This window comes from Chelonia mydas, chromosome 4 (assembly GCF_015237465.2).
Source record: "Chelonia mydas isolate rCheMyd1 chromosome 4, rCheMyd1.pri.v2, whole genome shotgun sequence".
NCBI lineage: Eukaryota > Metazoa > Chordata > Testudines > Cheloniidae > Chelonia > Chelonia mydas.
In genome coordinates, this window is record NC_057852.1 from 89,219,586 (window position 1) to 89,239,067 (window position 19,482).

At 44.4% G+C, this 19,482-nt stretch overlaps 1 protein-coding gene across 2 annotated transcripts in view; it reads left to right on the plus strand.

The window, feature by feature from the left end:
• PDCL2 (phosducin like 2) overlaps positions 1-4,864 on the plus strand; it is a 75,277-nt gene extending 70,413 nt beyond the window's left edge. The window contains exon 10 of one of the 2 annotated variants that reach the window (XM_043546200.1): positions 4,555-4,857. In XM_043546200.1, coding sequence (XP_043402135.1) covers positions 4,555-4,730 — 176 coding nt within the window. In that variant the 3' untranslated portion in view covers positions 4,731-4,857. Of the gene's footprint in view, positions 1-4,554 lie in introns of both variants that reach the window. The other variant, XM_043546201.1, reaches the window with a different exon arrangement.
• The last annotated feature ends 14,618 nt before the right edge of the window (positions 4,865-19,482 follow it).

Consider the following 19,482-nt stretch of genomic DNA (forward strand, 5'->3'; position numbering starts at 1 on the left):
TGAACTGACAAAGATCTCCATTGTAGAACATGTCAGGTGAAACCTGGAGGTTTTGACAGCTGTGAATGGGACAGTTACAGTTCTTAACCCCCCAGAAGGCATGGAAACTAATTTTGGTTTTGAAGAAGCAGTTGAGGCTTTTGGAACCCGGGAGGGGATGCATCTCTAACTTCCCACTTTTCAGCAGAGGAAGAAATTACATTAAGCTTTTGGGGTGGATGGAGCCTTGAAGTCCTTATTCCTCACCCAGCAACTTCCACACCACAATCTTTAATATCAGCAGCACAAAGGGAAGCAGTTTAAAACACTTCCTCATCATCTTCTGCTCCTACAACTTCTATTCCTGAGGTCATTCTGCACCAAAAAATTAAAAATTTTGCAAAATTCTGCAAATTTTATTTGTCAAATAAATGTGGAGGCTCCAGCATGGCATTGGGAAGCACAGGCCACTGGCTCGACAGAGGTGGGAGATCACTGTGCAGCTCCCCCCGGGACACAAACTCAGCCATGAGGCTGCACCCAACCCTAACACAGCGCAAGGACTGGGCCTACCCCAGAAATACTCCAAGGTCCTGATGCTCCATTTGGGCAGGCAGGCTCAGCAAGGCAGGATCCAAGTGTAGAGGGGCTTAGTGTGGGGGATCCAGGTGTGGCTTGAGAGGGTTCTGTTTGGGGCAAACTGGGTATGGGTGGCTCGGGGTGTGGGCGGGATCTGGATGCACAGGGGCTTGTTGGGGGGTTCTGGTAATGGTAATGGCAACGTTAATGGAACTCTGCAGGGGGGTCCAGGTTAAGGTGGTTGGGCTCAGCGCGTGACGTCTGGTGGGTGTGGGGGGTATAGAGCTCAGCAGGGGAGTCTGGGTGTGGGGGGCTCAGTGGGGGTCCAGATGCTGGGGGAGTGGGTTGGGGATCCAGGTGTGGGTGGCTTGTCAGGATGGTCCAGGTGCAGGGGGAGTGGGGCTCATCGGGGGGGTTCTGAGTGAAGGGAGTTGAGCCTTGGCACGGGATCTGGTTATGAGGGGGTCTGGATGCATGGCGGATGGGGGAGCAGCTCAGTGTATAGGGAAACCTTTCCCTGCAGCTGACGAGTGATGGGTGCAGGAAGCAGGGTTGGCGGGAGTTTTCAGAGCTTCCTGCAGCTGGGGGAGAAATCTGGGGGTGGGTTTAACCCAGCCCTGGATGCCCCGCAGGGGAAGAGGAAGTCCTGTCCTCCTCAGCCCAGCTGTGGCTAGTGGCTGAGCCTGGCACAGGATAGGAGCCACCAGCTGGGTTTTCCCCAGTCCCGCCTCCTGCCCCACAGTGATTTACCTCTCTGCCTGCTGCCTTGGGCACCTGAAACATGTTGCTGGGGAGGGTCACATAACTACTCTTGTGGCTTCCCTTTGCTTCCCCATCACAAAGTTGTTTTTCTGCAGAGAAGCAAAGAAATCTGTGGGGGACGTAAATTCTGCACATGCGCAGTGGTGCAGAATTCCCCCAGGAGTAAACTTCATTATCTTCTAGTCAATAGATTTGATATGATGCCTGATACTCCAGTCCCAGACTTGTTTTCTAAACCTTTCCCTTCCCAGTAGGAAGACTACATCAGTCATTTCTTTTCAAAATGGAGTGGAATTACCATGGATCGCTGGGTTTTAGAGAGAACCAACCTGGATAATGTGATTCACTTCCTCTTTGTATTGAGTACCAACTTCCATTTCTCCATCCAATTTTAGGATGATATTCTAAAGTGACAAGTGTTTTTTGTGTTCCTTGATTTTTGGGTACACAACTTGGGACATTCTATGTGGGCTGATTTTCCAAAAGTGCTGAAAATTGAGCCTATTTAAAGTGTCATGTTAGGCACCTAAATTGAGGCATGCAGAATCATTTGTCACTGTAGAAGATCATGTCTCCTGTTCACAGGATGCTTAAAGAAGAGATTCTCTTTGTGGCGAGGAACCACAGTAGTGGTACTTTGTTAGTTTCAAGGCAAGGAGTTCTACTCCCACTATTTTCTTATTCCAAAAAGAAACGGTGGTCTGTGTCCCATCTTGGGCTTGAGAAGACTAAAATATATCAAAAGATTTATGGTCCAGGTAGCAACAGGAGCCTCTATCTCTACCTTATGTGTTCAAAGCTCATTTGGGTTTCTTGTTTTAAAGAATGCACATCTGTATTTCCATCAAGGATGCTTATGAGAAAATAACTTGGTTTATATGCGACAAGCAATCATGTTCACTGCAGCTCTTTAGAAGGACACTGTCAGTTTGAGTCACGTATGAACAAGTATGTTAAGGTGGACACTTCAGGTACTCAAGCACACATGAATGGGGCTAAAAAGCTGATTCTTTGTTCACAATAGCTATATTCACTTTGCTGCATGCCTGCTACTGTAACACATAGACTGGAGTAGTGGCTGTCTGCTACTGTTTTCCCTTTATACACATTTGTAGAGATTTTGCACAGTTCATGAACCCATAGGCCATGCCCCTGTCCCACCACTACTATTCTGCTAACACCCTTCACTTCCAGAAAATGAGCTATTGTAGAGCTTGGCTTTGTGGCTTGTGGAAGCCTCTGAAATCATGCTATGTGCCCCCTATGTATCCAAGCCCCACTGTGCAGCATAATTGTGGTGGTTCTGCTGTGTTGTGTGTTCTCTGTAGCTCTCAAGATTTTACTCTGTACTTGTGCAAAAACTATCGGTGGAAATATTTCAGTTTTTCTAAAAATCTGTATTAACAGTTTATCCACAATTCAAATAAATCTCAATGTGGATAGAGCTATTGAGAAGCTATATTGGACTGCCAGTACTAAAATCTTCTATGCAATTTGTTTGCTGCACTAATAACATTTTTAATACTGGACGTTCTGTGGTTCTGTGCCTGACTCTACATTTCAGATTTGCGCTCAGTAGAATTGTTGGTTTGTAAGAAATGACAAAATAGGAAACTATTTCGTTTCTTGGCCAATCCTTGATCGATCTTCCATTGAATGGAAGGGTTAAATGATGTCCTGGAGTAATCCAGTTTGGACAAGGGCTGTTTTCTAAACAACTGTACTAATATAGACTGCCAGCCCAGCAAGGTTCTATCGTAGTTTAACATGGCTTCTAATAGTTGGATGTAGACACACACCAACTCTCTCTGTGCTCTAAACAAGGAGTAATTCAATGGAACTATAAATGTAAAGTTGGTAAAGTTGGTGGAAGACAAGAATCAAGCCCACAAATCCTGATACAGTAGTAACTGTGTTTGAAAAGGATCTTCTTCGGCTATCCCTCGATGCGAGGATGATGTCTGCCAAGGGGGTTCATTGGTGAGTTTTTAAGTGGCTGAGGAGACCAATTCTTTTTTTCCCATAGAAGTGACAGGTGTCATCTTGAAGAGACATAGTTGTTGGCTGAAGTGTTGTGCCCTCTCTTTTCTCCTCTGTCACTTCTCTGTCTCATGAGCACATCAGTTCTCCTCAAAGTGAGCTGTGGCTTGGTGTATGGTGTGGTGCCACTGTGTTCTGTTCTGCGCCAAGTCCTCCCAGTTTGTTGGGTTGATGCCTCCCTTTTTAAGATGTACTTTCGGTACGTCTCTGAAACTCTTCTGCTGCCCTCTGCAAGCCCTTCTTTCCTGACTTAACTGAGAGAAGAGTACTTGCTTCGGGAGGTGAGTGTCAGGCATATGTACACAGTGGCCAGCTCAGGGGAGTTGGTATTTCATGATCTGTGCTTCTATACTGCTGATGTTGGCTGCAGAGAGAAGGCTGATGTTAGTGTGTCAGTCTTCCCAGATGATCCTCAGAATCCTCCTGAGGCAGCGCTGCTGGAACCACTCCAGCCGCTTGAGATGTCTCTGTAGGTTACCCAGGTCTCACACCCATAGAGAAGGGTGGGGATGACAACTGCCTTGTAAACCAAGATCTTGGTACCTGTTTGTAGATCCCTATCATTGAAGACTCGTTTGAGTAATCTTCCAAAAGATGTGCTGGCACAGCGGATCCTGTATTCAATTTCTGTGTCAATGCTGGCTGTTTGGGAGCGGTGGCTGCCAAGGTATGGAAAATAGTCCACGTTTTCCAGGGGTCCTCTGCTGACGGTGATTTGTGGAGTTTGAAGAGTAGTTTGTGCAGGTGAGGGCTGGTAGAGTACCTTTGGTTTTCCCAATGTTGAGAGAAAGACCCTGGCTGCGATAGGCATCTGCAAAAAGATTTAGGGACAAGAATCAAGCCCACAAATCCTGTTATAATAATCACTGTATTTGAAAAGGATACCTAAGTGGTAGAATGCCTTTTTCACAGTAGAGCTTCTATTTTAAGAGGAAACAAAAAGACTCAAAAGGCCTGTAGGTACCCAACTCCATATAATAGCTACTTGTGACATGGTGTTACCTGTATGTTTCACTTGTCATAATTCATCTAATCTCTTTTTGATTGTCTGATTTGAAAATTCAATTACCAATCCAGTCCCTTGGTACCTGTTAAAAAGCTTTTAACAATTTGCAAATTGTATGTATAAATGCATTTTATTACTGTATCTGATTTTTTTTCAGTTCTTTGTTTTGTCATTATTTGTTGTTACAGAGCTTGAATGGAAGTTAGCACAAGTTGGAGCAATAAAAACTGACTTAGAAGAAAACCCCAAACAAAACATTAAGGATATGATGATGTCTTCAGTTAGAAGTGCTTCTATTCATGACATCAACAGTGCTAGTAGGGACAATGATGAGACCAAATGTTACTCACACAGGAATTTTTAATGCTAGTACTCTGCATTGATGTTTTTATGTTTGGTCAACATATGTATGTTTATTACTGGTTTCATAAATCTGAAAAAATGCAGAGATTTGTTTTATATTTATACTTGCAGTTTAAACTTCTAGAAAATAATTAATATACTGTCTAAAGGCCAAATTCTATCCTTGAATATATACACATGGCTCATATTGAAGTGGAAGGGCCTTGAATCTCCACTTCATCTAAGTTCCACTCAAGTGGAATGGAGAGGTGGGGTCAGAGGGAGCTAACTGTTGCTTTCTGATTCAGGGCTGGTTGGCATCAGTGCAAATTGGGATTCATAGGGGTAATACTAACTAATGTCACTGGTTAATGATTGAGTGTAGTTGAACTCCACTCTGCCAAACCTCTTCCCCATTTCTCCCATCAAGAATCTGGCCCAAAGGATATTATAAGCACACCCATCCAGGAGCAGGATTTAGCCCTTAATCTGTTGAATAAAGCAGTTTTTTAGTACATGAGAACTGCATTTTGTAATCTTCTCCAATGTCAAGGATAATTCTCCAACTGTTTCTAATACTGACAATTAGTCTAAGTTTTCTTGAAGAGAAACTGATGCTTACTTCAGAGTAGTGCAGTGCATTGATGAACAAAGCCTAAAGTTATGGACGTAAATGCAGTGCAGTGCATTGATGAACAAAGCCTAAAGTTATGGATGTAAATGAGCTGAAACACTTCCTAATTCAGCATTATTATTTATTGTGGCTATTTATTCAAATATAACATAATAATGTACTTCCATCATGCTGTCCTCATATCCTCAACTGAAAAAGTCTCACTGCACTAATGAAGACTTCCCTATATAGAGTCTACTCAGGGCATGTCTACACTTAAAACGCTGGATTGGCGCAGCTTCACCAATGCAGCTGTGTTGCTGAAGAGCTTTAATGAAGATGCTCTAAGCCGACAGGAGAGCACTCTCCTGTCGTCTTAGTTAATCTGCCTCCCTGAGAATATGTCACTGAGGGATATGGACTAATATAGGTCTGTAGCATAAACCTAAGATGGTTCATGGACTATATATGCATTCAGTTCACACTCAGCACATGTACGATTGTACAGCTATATAACTGAGCAAAAACATAACAGGTTGTGCAGCTTCCTACTGGCCATTTCCTATAGAGTAATAGATTCAAGAATCCATTAATATTTTTGCTTATAGTAATCTAAACAATTTTATATTGAGTCTACTCATACATTCCATGCACTGCAGCTCATAGTACTTTCAATGCAAGCAACTAAGAATGGTCCATTGGCACCTGGAGTATTACTGCCTTATCTCGTGCACTCCAGGGTGTGTTGGACATTTTTCTGTTGGGATTCAAGATGAGTCTCAGAGACTTACAATTTCTTTCCTTTAAGCCAGGTTTCCTTATTATAGTGATCTAGATCAGTATTTTTCAGAGTTTGGGGCGTGACCCAGTACTGGGTCATGGCATGTAAGGCACTGGGTTGCCTTTCTCAGCACCCAGGGAACCTAGCGGGTCTGGTCAGCACCGCCGACCGGGACATTAAAAGTCCTGTCGGCGGTGCTGCCCAGCTAAGGCAGGTGAGTGCCTACCTGTTCTGACACCACGTTGCATCCCAGCTTCTAGGCAGGGGGGCCATGGGGCTTCGTGTGCTGCCCCCGCCTCGAGCCCCAGCTCCACACTCCCATTGGCCTGTTCCCAGCCAATGGGAACTGTGGGGGAGGTGTCTGCAGGCAAGAGTTGCGTGGAACTTCTTCTGCGCCTCTGCCTAGGAGCCAGACCTGCTGCTGGCCACTTCCAGGGCGCAACGCAGTCCGCAGTGCCAGGACAGGCGGGAAGCCTGCCTCTGCACCCCAGCTGCACTGCTGACTGCGCTGCAACCCTGCACCGCAATCAACTGCCCCAGCCTTGAGCCCCCCCCAACCCGGAACCCCTTCCTGCACCCCAAATCCCTCATCCCACCCCAGCCCAGAACCCTGACCCCCTCCTGCACCTCAATCCCCTGCCCCAGCCCAGAGTCCCCTCCTATACCCTGAACCCCTCATTCCCGGCCCCACCCCACAGCCCTCACTCCCACACCCCAACCCTCTGCCCTAGTCCTGAGCCCCTCCCACACCCCAAACCGCTCATCCCCAGCTCCGTTGGGTCATGGACATCAACAATTTTCTTCAGCTGGGTCCCCAGAAAAAAAGTTTGAAAACCACTGATCTAGATGATGACTGACTGAGCTGAACTGCCTTTCATCAACTCTACCTTCAGTTCTTTCCAGAAAAGTGTTTTTCAATTTCTTTGGAATTGGTCTTCAAGATGACTACTGTATTCCTCCTGAACTAACCCATTTTTCTTCCTTTCTGGCCAAAGCAGGTGCCTCGTACCCCATGGCAAGAAACTGTTTTTATTAGATGTTAGTTATATTGTCAAATTTAATTCCTCTCATTCTCAAGCATTTAGAAAGTCAGAGATGTCTGTTTTGAGGACTGCAACAAGAGTAATGGCTTGGTTTAAGACACTGTTACTAGATGGGCCTGACACTGCATTCTCACAGGCTAATGTGTATCATACTGAGCTTGTCAAATGCTATTTGACTACAGATGCCTCCACTTCATTGGTAATGAGGATCAAAGTGTTCCAAGATATGTAAGTTAGTGATTTAGTTGTCTCCTCCCACTTATACATCATCATCCATTTGACTTCTTCATTCTCATGATGCCTCCTGCTAGCAAACTTTTTTTTAGGGTGTGTCTACACTTGCGACTGTACAAGATTACATGTGTGTTGTGGTACCATAGCCTCCCTGTTGTCAATATCTGAAGCTCTGAAGCATATTTCTGAAGGACAGTCTAATGAGTGAAAGCTAGCACTCATGACGGGGGTGGGTATGTACATGTATCCACTGTGGCATTGCCCTGTACCCATTCTACAGTGCAGTATGGATGGGGATAATGGGCAGGTACCAGCTTACGGGTATCAATAGTCCTCTAGGGCCATTCCCATAATGCATTGATCCCTTTGCTGTCTGAACCTTACCCAAGAGTACAAAGCTCCCTGACCTCCCCACCTCTTTGCCAATGGTAGTAGCAACCTGCACTGAGCACTTCAGGGGGGTTTCTGCTGAAATCTATTGATCAATACAGGTGATCATGGTCTGAGGGTAGCCTCCTGGTCTCTGGAGAACACACAGGTGCTGGTCATTGTTTGGTCAGACTACACCATCCTCCATGACTTTGCCTGACTTGGCAAGAATATTCACCTGTCCCAGGGGCTATTCCCAGAGGTGGGCATTCCCTGATTCCATTCCAGTGCTGGGAGTGCATGAAGCACCTCCCACTCTTGTACTGGAGGGCAAAGGACTCTAACAATTGCTCTGGGGAGGGACCTAGCACATGCCCATGCTTCAGTGAATGGACTGGGAGCTCTTCCAGGGCTGCAAGTTAGGAGCCTGAAGTCACTAACTACCTCCTCCTCAATACCGCTGGCCTCATCATATGATGGCAGGCTGGTGAGGGGCAGGACAAAGAGGTAGCAGGGACCTTGGAAAAAGTCCTGGAGAAAGCCTAGGAGAGACGGAGAATAAGCATGTGTTTCTGCACCTCTACCCAGATGACAAATCCCCACCCCCAAGCCACTACAGGAAAGACAATCCAATGCTGGTAAGTGCTTTTTTTTATACAATGGACCTCCACATTCCCTGAGAATATCCCTGTTCCTCTGCTGCTATGTACCTCATCCCCCACAGCACACCTTACTGCTGCTCCACCCCAATGTTGTCCCAGAGCAACACAGCTATAAATCAATGATTTTATTAAAATCCCATGAACCAATGTATATACAAGGCCTGAAAATGTTTTTTTTAAATCATTTACAAAAATCAGTTAGTCTTCTTTCTCTTTTAGTACTGTATTTTGTTTTACCAGTTAACATAAACATTTAGCAAATGAATAAGTTTTTTAAAAAACTATCAGAACATTTCCCACTAATAAATACTTAATAAGCTCTTACTGCTTTACAGTGCACATTCAAGGCACAGTAGAAAACACTAGACAAGAGCCATTGGAGGAAATGCAATAGCACATTTGAGCAGCCATATTATCCTGTATTTTGATCTTGTCAGATATCAAAACCCAAGTTGGATCAAGATGTGAAGACCTTCAAAAATAGCAGGTACTGCAAGAAACATTGGTGGTTCAGTAGGTGTTGCTGTTCCCTTCGTGTCAGAACTACAATAATACATTTGCATCGTGTGAAGGGGCACTTTGCTACTTGGGGTGCCATCTTTTCAGAACATTCTTGATTATTAGAGATCTTATGGCAAATTTCATGAGTCTGGGCTGGTGTCAACCTTTGTTTCCTGAACACATTCCCATTTAGATAATACATATTTATGTCTAAGTTGCTCCACCAGTTTCTCCTGGATGTTTTTCACCTCCTGCTGTGTAGTATTTGCTCTGCTGTTTAACCACCAAGATTCAGTGATCTCTATTTACAGTATCTTCTATCTACTTCATAGGGGGAGGAGATGTTTAATTAATGTTTGTAAAGCACTTTCCTTAGCTGGAAGCCAGAAGTGCAAAATATTGTAGTTAGTAAAATCAAGCTTCTGGTGTTGTAGCAGAATGCAGGATTCCTAATGCTACTTTAGATTCTTCCACTTCTGTCCCCCGATACTAAACCGTAGATGTACTGCAGCCAAAAGGACGAAATGAGAGAGAGATCCCTGTGGAGAAGGGACTATCTTAACCTAAAATTATTTGATATGAGGAGATGTTGTTCCAGGATAAGCGTTAAAAAAAAATTGTATGATGGGGTGTGTTGTGGGATGAAGACCAAAAAGAACATGCTGCTGGGTGCACAGAGACACAGAGGCTTAGACTCCAGGACAGAAGCTCCACCCAGTCTACCCATTTTGAACTTTGGAGGTCTTCGATTTGAAGGACTCCTGATGTGAGAGAGAGTAGAAGGTGGACAGCTAGACTGTGATTAGGAAGGGAAGCATTTACAAGATTAGTGTTTCCCTAGCAGAGTAAAAAGTAGAAGGGTTAGTGGATGCTATTGTTATCTTTATTTAATTTCATTAAATAAGAGTTTAGTGGTTTTTTCAAACCCACAGGTCAGAGACCCCTCCCACTCAGTGAGGTTTTGAAGAGATCTGCAGGGTCCTTGGGAAAAAAGTTAGGAAAAGCAGCCAGGATTGCCTGATATTTAAAGGCAAGTGTCCTAGAAAGAAGCTTAGAGGGATAAAGGGCTTTATTAGTGACCCAGAGACACCAGTGTTGAACAAGGTGTGTGCTCAGGAAAGGGCAGGTTCTGACAAACCTTATAACCAGAAAAAGAGTACTTAAATATATGTATAAACCAACATACTCTAAAAATTAATGTTTTTTCTAAAGAACAAATGGCTGTTCTACATAGATTCTTATGCTATGCTTATAACCATAGTATCGGAGTACTTTAAGTGCAATAAGCAACGTGACTAACATCTGTCATGTTTATATTTTAAAGCTGTTGGATATTTCTTTTAATCAACAAATACTTTAGTCCTGATATTCAACTCTGCTATTTGTGAAACAAAAACAACCAGCAGCTAAACTCAACAGGAAGCTGCTCAACAACTTCAGATACAAATGTAGCCTATATGAATAAGAGAAAAAGGCATATCTTGGACCTTTAACTTTCAAAATTATTCCAATACTCCGCAAAATAAAGGGCACCATCTTTCAACTTTAGCCACAAAATGAGTCCTTTATTTACTGTGATCCTATCTTTAAAGTGTTATCCTTCTGCACTGGAACAATAGATTTTTTGCAAAGTACCTGTTCTCTATCCCAAAGTATAACCAAAATATCAAACAAAAGCACTTCAGACTAGCACACCTTTAGCAAAGAACACATCAGTCTGTCAGGCTGACGAAGTTCCTTTTTGCATTTTTTCTACATTTGTTATTGTACACAGGAAGCTGTAAGACTTAGCTGATGGGAATTAAGGATGTAGCTCTTTGAGTGTCCTTGGCCTATTCAAATTCATGGGGTGTGCCGGCTGGGCAGCTCAGATGGTGGAACCATCTGGGAATGCTCATGCACCCCTCCTACCCTGTCCCTCAGCATTCCCAAATGTTCTGAGGGTGAGGCTATAAAAGGGTCTGTGGCGCACTCAGCTGCCTCAGTTCCTTCCAACCGCAGCAGCAGATGCATGTAAATTTCTCTGGATCCTTGAGATCCAGAACCTTCTCAAGAATTTTAGTGGCTTAGATAGTATTTTACTATTAGTTTAATTTGGATAGATATAATTAAGTCAGTTCTTGTTATTATTTAGTTATAGTTTAGATTTGGTTCTGTTGATCAGCTTAATGGCAGATCTGAAGACCAAAAGACCCAGTTTTCAGAGGTGTACATTGTGTCAGGCAGTGTTCTCGACCTTGGATGCTCATGTCCGATGTTTGGCACGTCTCAATGAGGGCCACAGTACTTCAAGGTATTCTATCTGCAGCATCTGCACTCCAAGACCATGTACAAAGCATCTGAACAGACTATAACAGACTGCAAGTTCTCTTGCTCCAAGAAGCTTTGACAGGGATGTTGCTCATATTAGCAGCTTATAAAGGATCAGCATCATGGGGTCTCTGGATGGTTCACTGAAGTAGGGGTGGAGTAGACCATGGAAGTACAGGTGGATAGCAGCATTGGGCCAACTGGTGATAGCAGGCTGGAAGCCTGTGGAGTAACAGAAGCAGGTTGGGTACTTGAGGCAGGAGCAGGCTGGAAACACCACGAGGTGGAGGGAGAGTTCCCAGCCCAAGTAGTGAGGTTGGATAGACTGGATTGCTGCTCTTCCTGTGGGATTAAATTGCTGTCTCTGGGAGTCAGCAGACCTGGTCCTCACTTATGGATTGGCTGCTGCAGCATGCCTGAAGGATGAATTATTGCAGGCTCTGACTGAAGGTTTATCTCACAATCAGACCATAAGATAAAAAGACCACTGTTAGCTCAGAGTACAGCTAGCTCCAAAAAGAAGAAGAATATCTTGACGACACCTCCGTTTTCTGTTCTGAGGTTGAGTTCTATGACTGCTGCACAGTTGATTTGGAAACCATCATGTCTGACCATGAAAATTCCAAAGGCTTCCTTGGCAATGGCCTCTGAACGAAGATCCAAACTGTAAGAAAAGCCATCGGATCCGTCCACTTCGGTTTTGAAAAGCACAGCAGAAGACAAAAAGGCTCCTCTTAGCAGGACCAAGTCAGTCTCAAAAAATTAATCAGATTTGGATACATCAACTTCACATCCTAAACTAAAAATAAGAAGGCAAATCCCTGTGTAAATCTCATCTAATTGATCCAAAGACTGCATCGGAACTGAAGATAATTCTGGAACACACAGCAGTTTCTTTAAAAAAAAAGGAGTACTAGTGGCACCTTAGAGACTAACCAATTTATTTGAGCTTAAGCTTTCGTGAGCTACAGCTCACTTCATCGGATGCATTCAGTGGAAAATACAGTGAGGAGATTTATATACACACAGAACATGAAAAAATGGGTGTTATCATACACACTGTAAGGAGAGTGATCACTTAAGATGAGCTATTAACAACAGTTACTGTAGCAGCTAAACTACACCATATAGCTCTGCAATTGGATTACATACTGGATCCACAGGAGTTGTTATCTAAAAGGGGAAGGAGAAAACTCCCTCAAATTATGCTTCTTGGATCTCCACTTTTGAAATACGAAAGATATCAGATTAACTTTCTTGCTTTTCTCCAGAGAATTCTACATTTTCTGGGTCCTATAGTTTCTCTATTCGTATAATTCCATTTGAAACCCTATTTCCACCCAACCCCCATCCCTTCCCTATTTAGGGAATCCCTCTTAAAAGAGCATGTTAAAATCATATTCCATCCCAGTAAAAGGTGGGAGCAATAGAGGAGGTTTCAAAACAGTCCAGAATTCAGGCCTTCTATTCCAGATATTTCCTCGTTCCAAAGAAACGTGGAGGATTTCATCTGATACTGGATCTAAGGAAGCTCACCACCATCAGGAAATTCTGTTTCCATATGCTGATGCCAGCATCCATTGGATCTTTCTTTTTCATCCATGATTGGTTTGCAGCTCTCTATCTAAAGGATGTTTATTTTCATATTTCTAACAGACCAAGTCACAAGTATTTTATGGTGGGACAACAGCACTTCCAGCACCCATGGTTTTTTTTTTTTTTTTTTTTTTTTACACAAAGTATTCTCACTTATCTGAGGGTATTTTCACTGAACCATAATGAGATTATTGGTTTCTCAGTGCAACATCACAGAATGCTCTTCTTGAAGACATTAGTTACACCTGTTCCCTCTTTGAGAGGTTAGGCCTCTTGATATATATGAAAGAGTTCTTGCTTCGTCCTACTCAAATAATTCACTTCATAGGAACAGTTCCAGATGCTCAGGCAGGCAGGGTTTTCTCTCTCACCAACAGAAGTTGGTCCAATAAAAGATATTACCTCACCAACCTTGTCTCACAAAAGAGACTTCTCAAGCTTCAACTTGCTATAAGCAAATGTTAACGTTTTCTCTAGTGCTGATGGGCATAATGGCTTCAGCCGCTTATGTCATACAATATGCTTGACTCAGGAAGAGAACTCTACAACACTGGCTGGCAGGAAATTTACAGACCAAGTATGGACAGTATGCTAAGAAAGAAATTCTGGAGGGGATTGTGTTATCCTTCACATGGTGGACTCAGAGCACAAATGGTCTAAAAGGAATGTTTTTTGATCCTCGGTCTCCAGCCATAACAATCACATCAGATGCTTCCAACAAGGGGTAGGGAGCACATTTTGACAGTCTAACAGTTTGAACACACTGGAGCTTTGAAGAAAAGAAACTGAATATGAAAATTCTAGAGTTTAGAATCATCCATTTAGCTCTCAAGTCTTTTCTACCTCACATCTTGGGAAGAGTAGAACAGATTGCCACAGGTAACATGATTGCAATATATTATCTTAAACAAGGGGGAGCACACTTTCCAACTGTGTAAAGTAGTAGTTGAGTTATGGAACTGATGTGTCCAGCGCAGAGCTTATCCCATGGCCCTTCATTGTGCTGAAAAGGACAACTTGACAGATCAACTAAGTGGAGATATGACACTTCTGCATGAATGGTCAATAAAGAAACTGATGACATCTTCAAACCAAAGGATTTCTGGACATAGATCTATTTACCACCAGATACAATACCTTTTCCGTTTCTGCTCATGAGAAAGTATGGGCAGTCTCTTGATATCAGACCCTTTAAAAAAGGGAAGAAGGAGGATCCTGGGAACTACAGGCCAGTCAGCCTCACCTCAGTCCCTGGAAAAATCATGGAGCAGGTCCTCAAAGAATCAATCCTGAAGCACTTACATGAGAGGAAAGTGATCAGGAACAGTCAGCATGGATTCACCAAGGGAAGGTCATGCCTGACTAATCTAATCGCCTTTTATGATGAGATTACGGGTTCTGTGGATGAAGGGAAAGCAGTGGATGTATTGTTTCTTGACTTTAGCAAAGCTTTTGACACGGTCTCCCACAGTATTCTTGTCAGCAAGTTAAGGAAGTATGGGATGGATGAATGCACTATAAGGTGGGTAGAAAGCTGGCTAGATTGTCGGGCTCAACAGGTAGTGATCAATGGCTCCATGTCTAGTTGGCAGCCGGTGTCAAGTGGAGTGCCCCAGGGGTCGGTCCTGGGGCCGGTTTTGTTCAATATCTTCATAAATGATCTGGAGGATGGTGTGGATTGCACTCTCAGCAAATTTGCGGATGATACTAAACTGGGAGGAGTGGTAGATACACTGGAGGGCAGGGATAGGATACAGAGGGACCTAGACAAATTGGAGGATTGGGCCAAAAGAAACCTGATGAGGTTCAATAAGGATAAGTGCAGGGTCCTGCACTTAGGACGGAAGAACCCAATGCACAGCTACAGACTAGGGACCGAATGGCTAGGCAGCAGTTCTGCGGAAAAGGACCTAGGGGTGACAGTGGACGAGAAGCTGGATATGAGTCAGCAGTGTGCCCTTGTTGCCAAGAAGGCCAATGGCATTTTGGGATGTATAAGTAGGGGCATAGCGAGCAGATCGAGGGACGTGATCGTTCCCCTCTATTCGACATTGGTGAGGCCTCATCTGGAGTACTGTGTCCAGTTTTGGGCCCCACACTACAAGAAGGATGTGGAAAAATTGGAGAGAGTCCAGCGAAGGGCAACAAAAATGATTAGGGGTCTGGAACACATGACTTATGAGGAGAGGCTGAGGGAACTGGGGTTGTTTAGTCTGCAGAAGAGAAGAATGAGGGGGGATTTGATAGCTGCTTTCAACTACCTGAGAGGTGGTTCCAGAGAGGATGGTTCTAGACTATTCTCAGTGGTAGAAGAGGACAGGACAAGGAGTAATGGTCTCAAGTTGCAGTGGGGGAGGTTTAGGTTGGATATTAGGAAAAACTTTTTCACTAGGAGGGTGGTGAAACACTGGAATGCGTTACCTAGGGAGGTGGTAGAATCTCCTTCCTTGGAAGTTTTTAAGGTCAGGCTTGACAAAGCCCTGGCTGGGATGATTTGATTGGGGATTGGTCCTGCTTTGAGCAGGGGGTTGGACTAGATGACCTCCTGAGGTCCCTTCCAACCCTGATATTCTATGATTCTATGACACTTTTCTCCAGAATTGGGAGAATGAACTACTATAAGCTTCCCATTACATTCAGAAGGTAGTAAGGAAGATAAAGCCAGATGGGTATCTTTGCTGACTTGGCCATGCTGGATCAGTAATGGTACACAAACCTCCTGCAACTTTCAAAGGGAGTTTACAGACTTCTTCTAGTGTTACCAGATATGTTGCCTAAACAAAAGGTTTACCACCCAGACCTCTATCACTGCAACTGATTGCATGGGCGATATGACTGTAATGGAAAAATCTTTCCCATCGGAAGTGCAGCAAATTATACTTAACTTAAACAAACAACCCTGCCCCACCCCTCACCCCCCGAAAAAACAGTTGACTAAAAAGTGCTATAATTTCAAATGGACTAGATTTGTGAAGTGGATACATGAAAAACCTGGATCAACACTGTTACCACCAATTGAATATATTCTGGAATATTTGCTCTAATTAAAAGTTTTGGGTCTTTCTTTATCCTCTTAGATTCACCCTTGATATTTTCTTAGATATTAAATCTCCCATTGCACATAAGATGGGTAAGAAATTTATAAAGGGGCTTGCTGACATGTAACCACAGGTACAATAATTAGTCCCATCAAGGGATCTCAGTTTAGTTCTAACACAGCTCTCTGTTCTAGTTGTCCATTAAAACTTTTTATAATAGCCATAGCACATACTAGGCTAGTCAGTGAACTACATGCCCTCACTGCTGATCCATCTTTTACTATATTTCAGAAAAGATAAGCTGCTGCTTTGTCCTTACCCCAAAGTAGAGTCTGAATTCTGCATTAATCAAACTCTAATTTTCTAATTTTCAAACCAGTTTTCTTCCCCAGACCTCAGTCACAAGGGTGAATCAAGGTTGCTTACTTTAGATGCTAAGAGGATCCTCACCTACGATCTGAGTAGGACTAAGGAATTTTGCATGTCCTCAAAAATCTCTGTATATCTTGTGCAGGCCATCTAAGGTCAAGCAGTCTCTTCACAAACTATATCAATTTGGGTAGACGTTTTACAGAGGAAAGCTATACATTGGCATCTGTTTCTCCTCTTGTTAGCGCTGCATGAGCCCATTCAATAGCCCGTTCTAAAGGCTATTTCCATAACATCCATTACACATGTCCCAATCACTGAGAGCTGCTACTTGAAGCTCAGTAAATACATTTATTAAACATTACTCTTTAGTCAGAGCATCTAAGGCAGACACTCAGTTTGATAGGACAGTACTTCCATCCCTGTTTAATTAGGATCCTGAGTCCCACCTTCCATTGATGGGATACTGTTTGCCAGATTATTCCATGAGTGGGAATATGCAGAGGATATTCAAAGAACTGAAGGTTACTTACCTTCAACTGAACTTCTTTTAGATGGATTCTGCATATTCATACTCCAGTGGTGCAAGTAGAAATCATTTCTTGCAGGTACTGCACTCATATGAGGGACACGAGGTGGGGGGCACGTGACCTCCCCATGTGACCGTCCATGTGACTTGTCTGCACCCTGCCCCCATCCCGGGTCCCCCACGCTCTCCCTGTCTCCTTTGACACCCCCCTTTGTATATACAAACATCAACATGCTTAACTACTCACTTTCCCCGCAAACATGTAGTATTCAATCTGTTTATGGGGAATATGGGAGTTGGGTGAAGAGCCATTTCAGCATATGTATGACTTACTAAAAGACAAATTTTAAGTAGAACTGTATCCTAAACTGCTTTATGGTGTGATACCCAAACATTGCATTTCAATGGGGGATTCAAGTTCCTGTATAGGAACAGACTCCTGAAACTCCTACCAGTCTACAAAAGTGGTCCATAGTCATGCAAATAATCCCATTGTCTTCAATGGGATTGATCAAATGATTAAGGGTTTACAGTATTAGGTTCCAAGTTTGTAAATTGTTCTGGATGAAACTGACAATGCCTGAGTTGTCAGATAAGAAGGAGCTTCATTCGAATAAAGGTGGGCAGATGTGTGATGTCTTACCTCCATTACTAAAATGACGAACATTTTATATATATTTACATATAATATTTTCCGCAAAGTTCTTGGCAGATTCCTGTGGCAGCTGGCTGGTTTAAGGCTGTCAGTGTCCAGCATTATAATCTTCACTTATAGTTCTCTCACCCACAAAGCTGGAAAATGAGGCATTTGTTTTCTTTGTTTTGCTGCTCCAGTTCAAGTTAACAAAATGCATGTTAGACTAGTTTGTCTGTAAAGAAGAATTCTAGGTACACTGGGGACCATACCAGATTCCATTCAGGCTGCAGAATTGGGCGGCCATCAAAATCCAAACATCCTCTGGCAAGCAGAGGTATTTCTCTAGTGATTTGGACTTGATGTGATGCAGTATGGATGTCATGGATAATTCAGACCAATGGGGCGAAACAGAATAAAAAACACTGTTTAAACACCTTCCGTCCAGCCCCCACCCCCCGAGGACTCCTGACCAATGTAACAGCACAATGCATATGCTAACAATCTTAAACAAAGCCTTTGTTTAAGTTTGTTAGCATATATATTGTGCTGTTAAAGCCATATAAAGAATGAATGTCCTCCCTATCAGAGAACATAGGTATCCAGTTACAGCACAGCCTATATATATATTTTTTTTGACAACCCAAGTTTTTTGTTTGTTTGTTTTATTTCTAACTCTCGGGTGTAAAGTTAGTTAAAAACAGAGAGGCAAACATGACAGAGCAGGAGTGGCCAGGAGTTTAATAGTCAGAGTCTATCTCGAAGAACTCCAGTTCCAGGTGAGTAGCCTTCATTTGGGTGGTGAAGATACCAGGAGCCGGGTGCTTGGAGTTCAATTCCCTACTCTTCCATAGACTTCCTGATTGTGGCTGAGCAAGTCGCTTAGGCCTCAGTCTAGACGCATAAATTGTATTCCCCAAAACAAGGTGGCACCTTAAAGACTAGCAGATTTATTTGGACATAAGCTTTCGTGGGTAAAAAAACCACTTCTTCAGCTGCAACAGGGCTACCCCCTGATAAATTGTTTTGGTACACTGAAAGCAGTACAACTCCCTGCTGCTTCCCACTGTGTACTTGGTTATATCTGTGTAAAGGTACTTTATATTGATGTAGCTATTGGGGGGGGGGGGCCGGGAATCATCACCTGCCGTATAAAGAGCCTTTATATGAGTTATAAGTCTGCGATCAACTCAATAAAAGCGCCTCTCCTTTCTGAGCATGCGCAGCCTCCTACCCGGCGCAGATTGTGATTTTTTTTTCTCTTCAACTACTGCTCCCTGCAGTGACGCTGCGCGCTCTGGGCGTGCGCAGCGGGACTCCGGCTTTCGTCTGTACTTCTGTATAACCTGAGGCGCGTTTCCCAGGGGTGACGTGAGGGGAGGTTCATTAAAGGGAGCGAAGCGCCCAGCTACCACGGGGAGGGCGGCGGGTGAGACAGGGCTGCAGTGACTGGCTAAGAGCTTTCAAGCGGCTCTACGCCGGCCCCAGGCAGCACGCGCCGTGCCTTTCCTCCTCCCACGGGCGCAGCTACTGAGGCGCTTGGAGGCGGCAAGGGCAGCGAGGATTTTGCCAGCCCTCCTGGGGTGCAGAGCGGGGCAGTGCCTGAGGCAGGGTTAACAATAAGGCCATGGCTCACCGGGACTCTGCTGTCAGACCCCCCCAGCCCCAGGGTCTCCCGCAGTCGCTGCCTCACGAGCCGTAGGTGTGGGGCGGCTGGGGGGCCCGCCCTGAAAGGCGCTAATAGTGCTGGGCAGGGTGATGTAACCGCCTTGGGACCCGCTCGGGCGGTCCCCACTCGCCAAGGCACAAGGGAGCGCCCTCCGCCCCGCAGCCCCTGCCTCTGTAGCCGCGCCGGCCCGCTCAGCCCAGCGAAAAGGCGCCATTTTCTCCTCACAGAGCCACCCGCGTCTCTACCGGGGTGATCTGAGGTCAGGGAGCCGGGTCCCGCTACACAGGCTGCGAGCGCGTACAGAGCTGCTCTCCGCGCCGCAGCTGGGCGGCACTACTGGAGAGGAGTCGCAAGCCGCGGTGGGAGGCTGCGCATGCCCCTTAGCGGCGAAGGTAAATCACAGGCCCAGCCGCAGCAGCCTGGCGC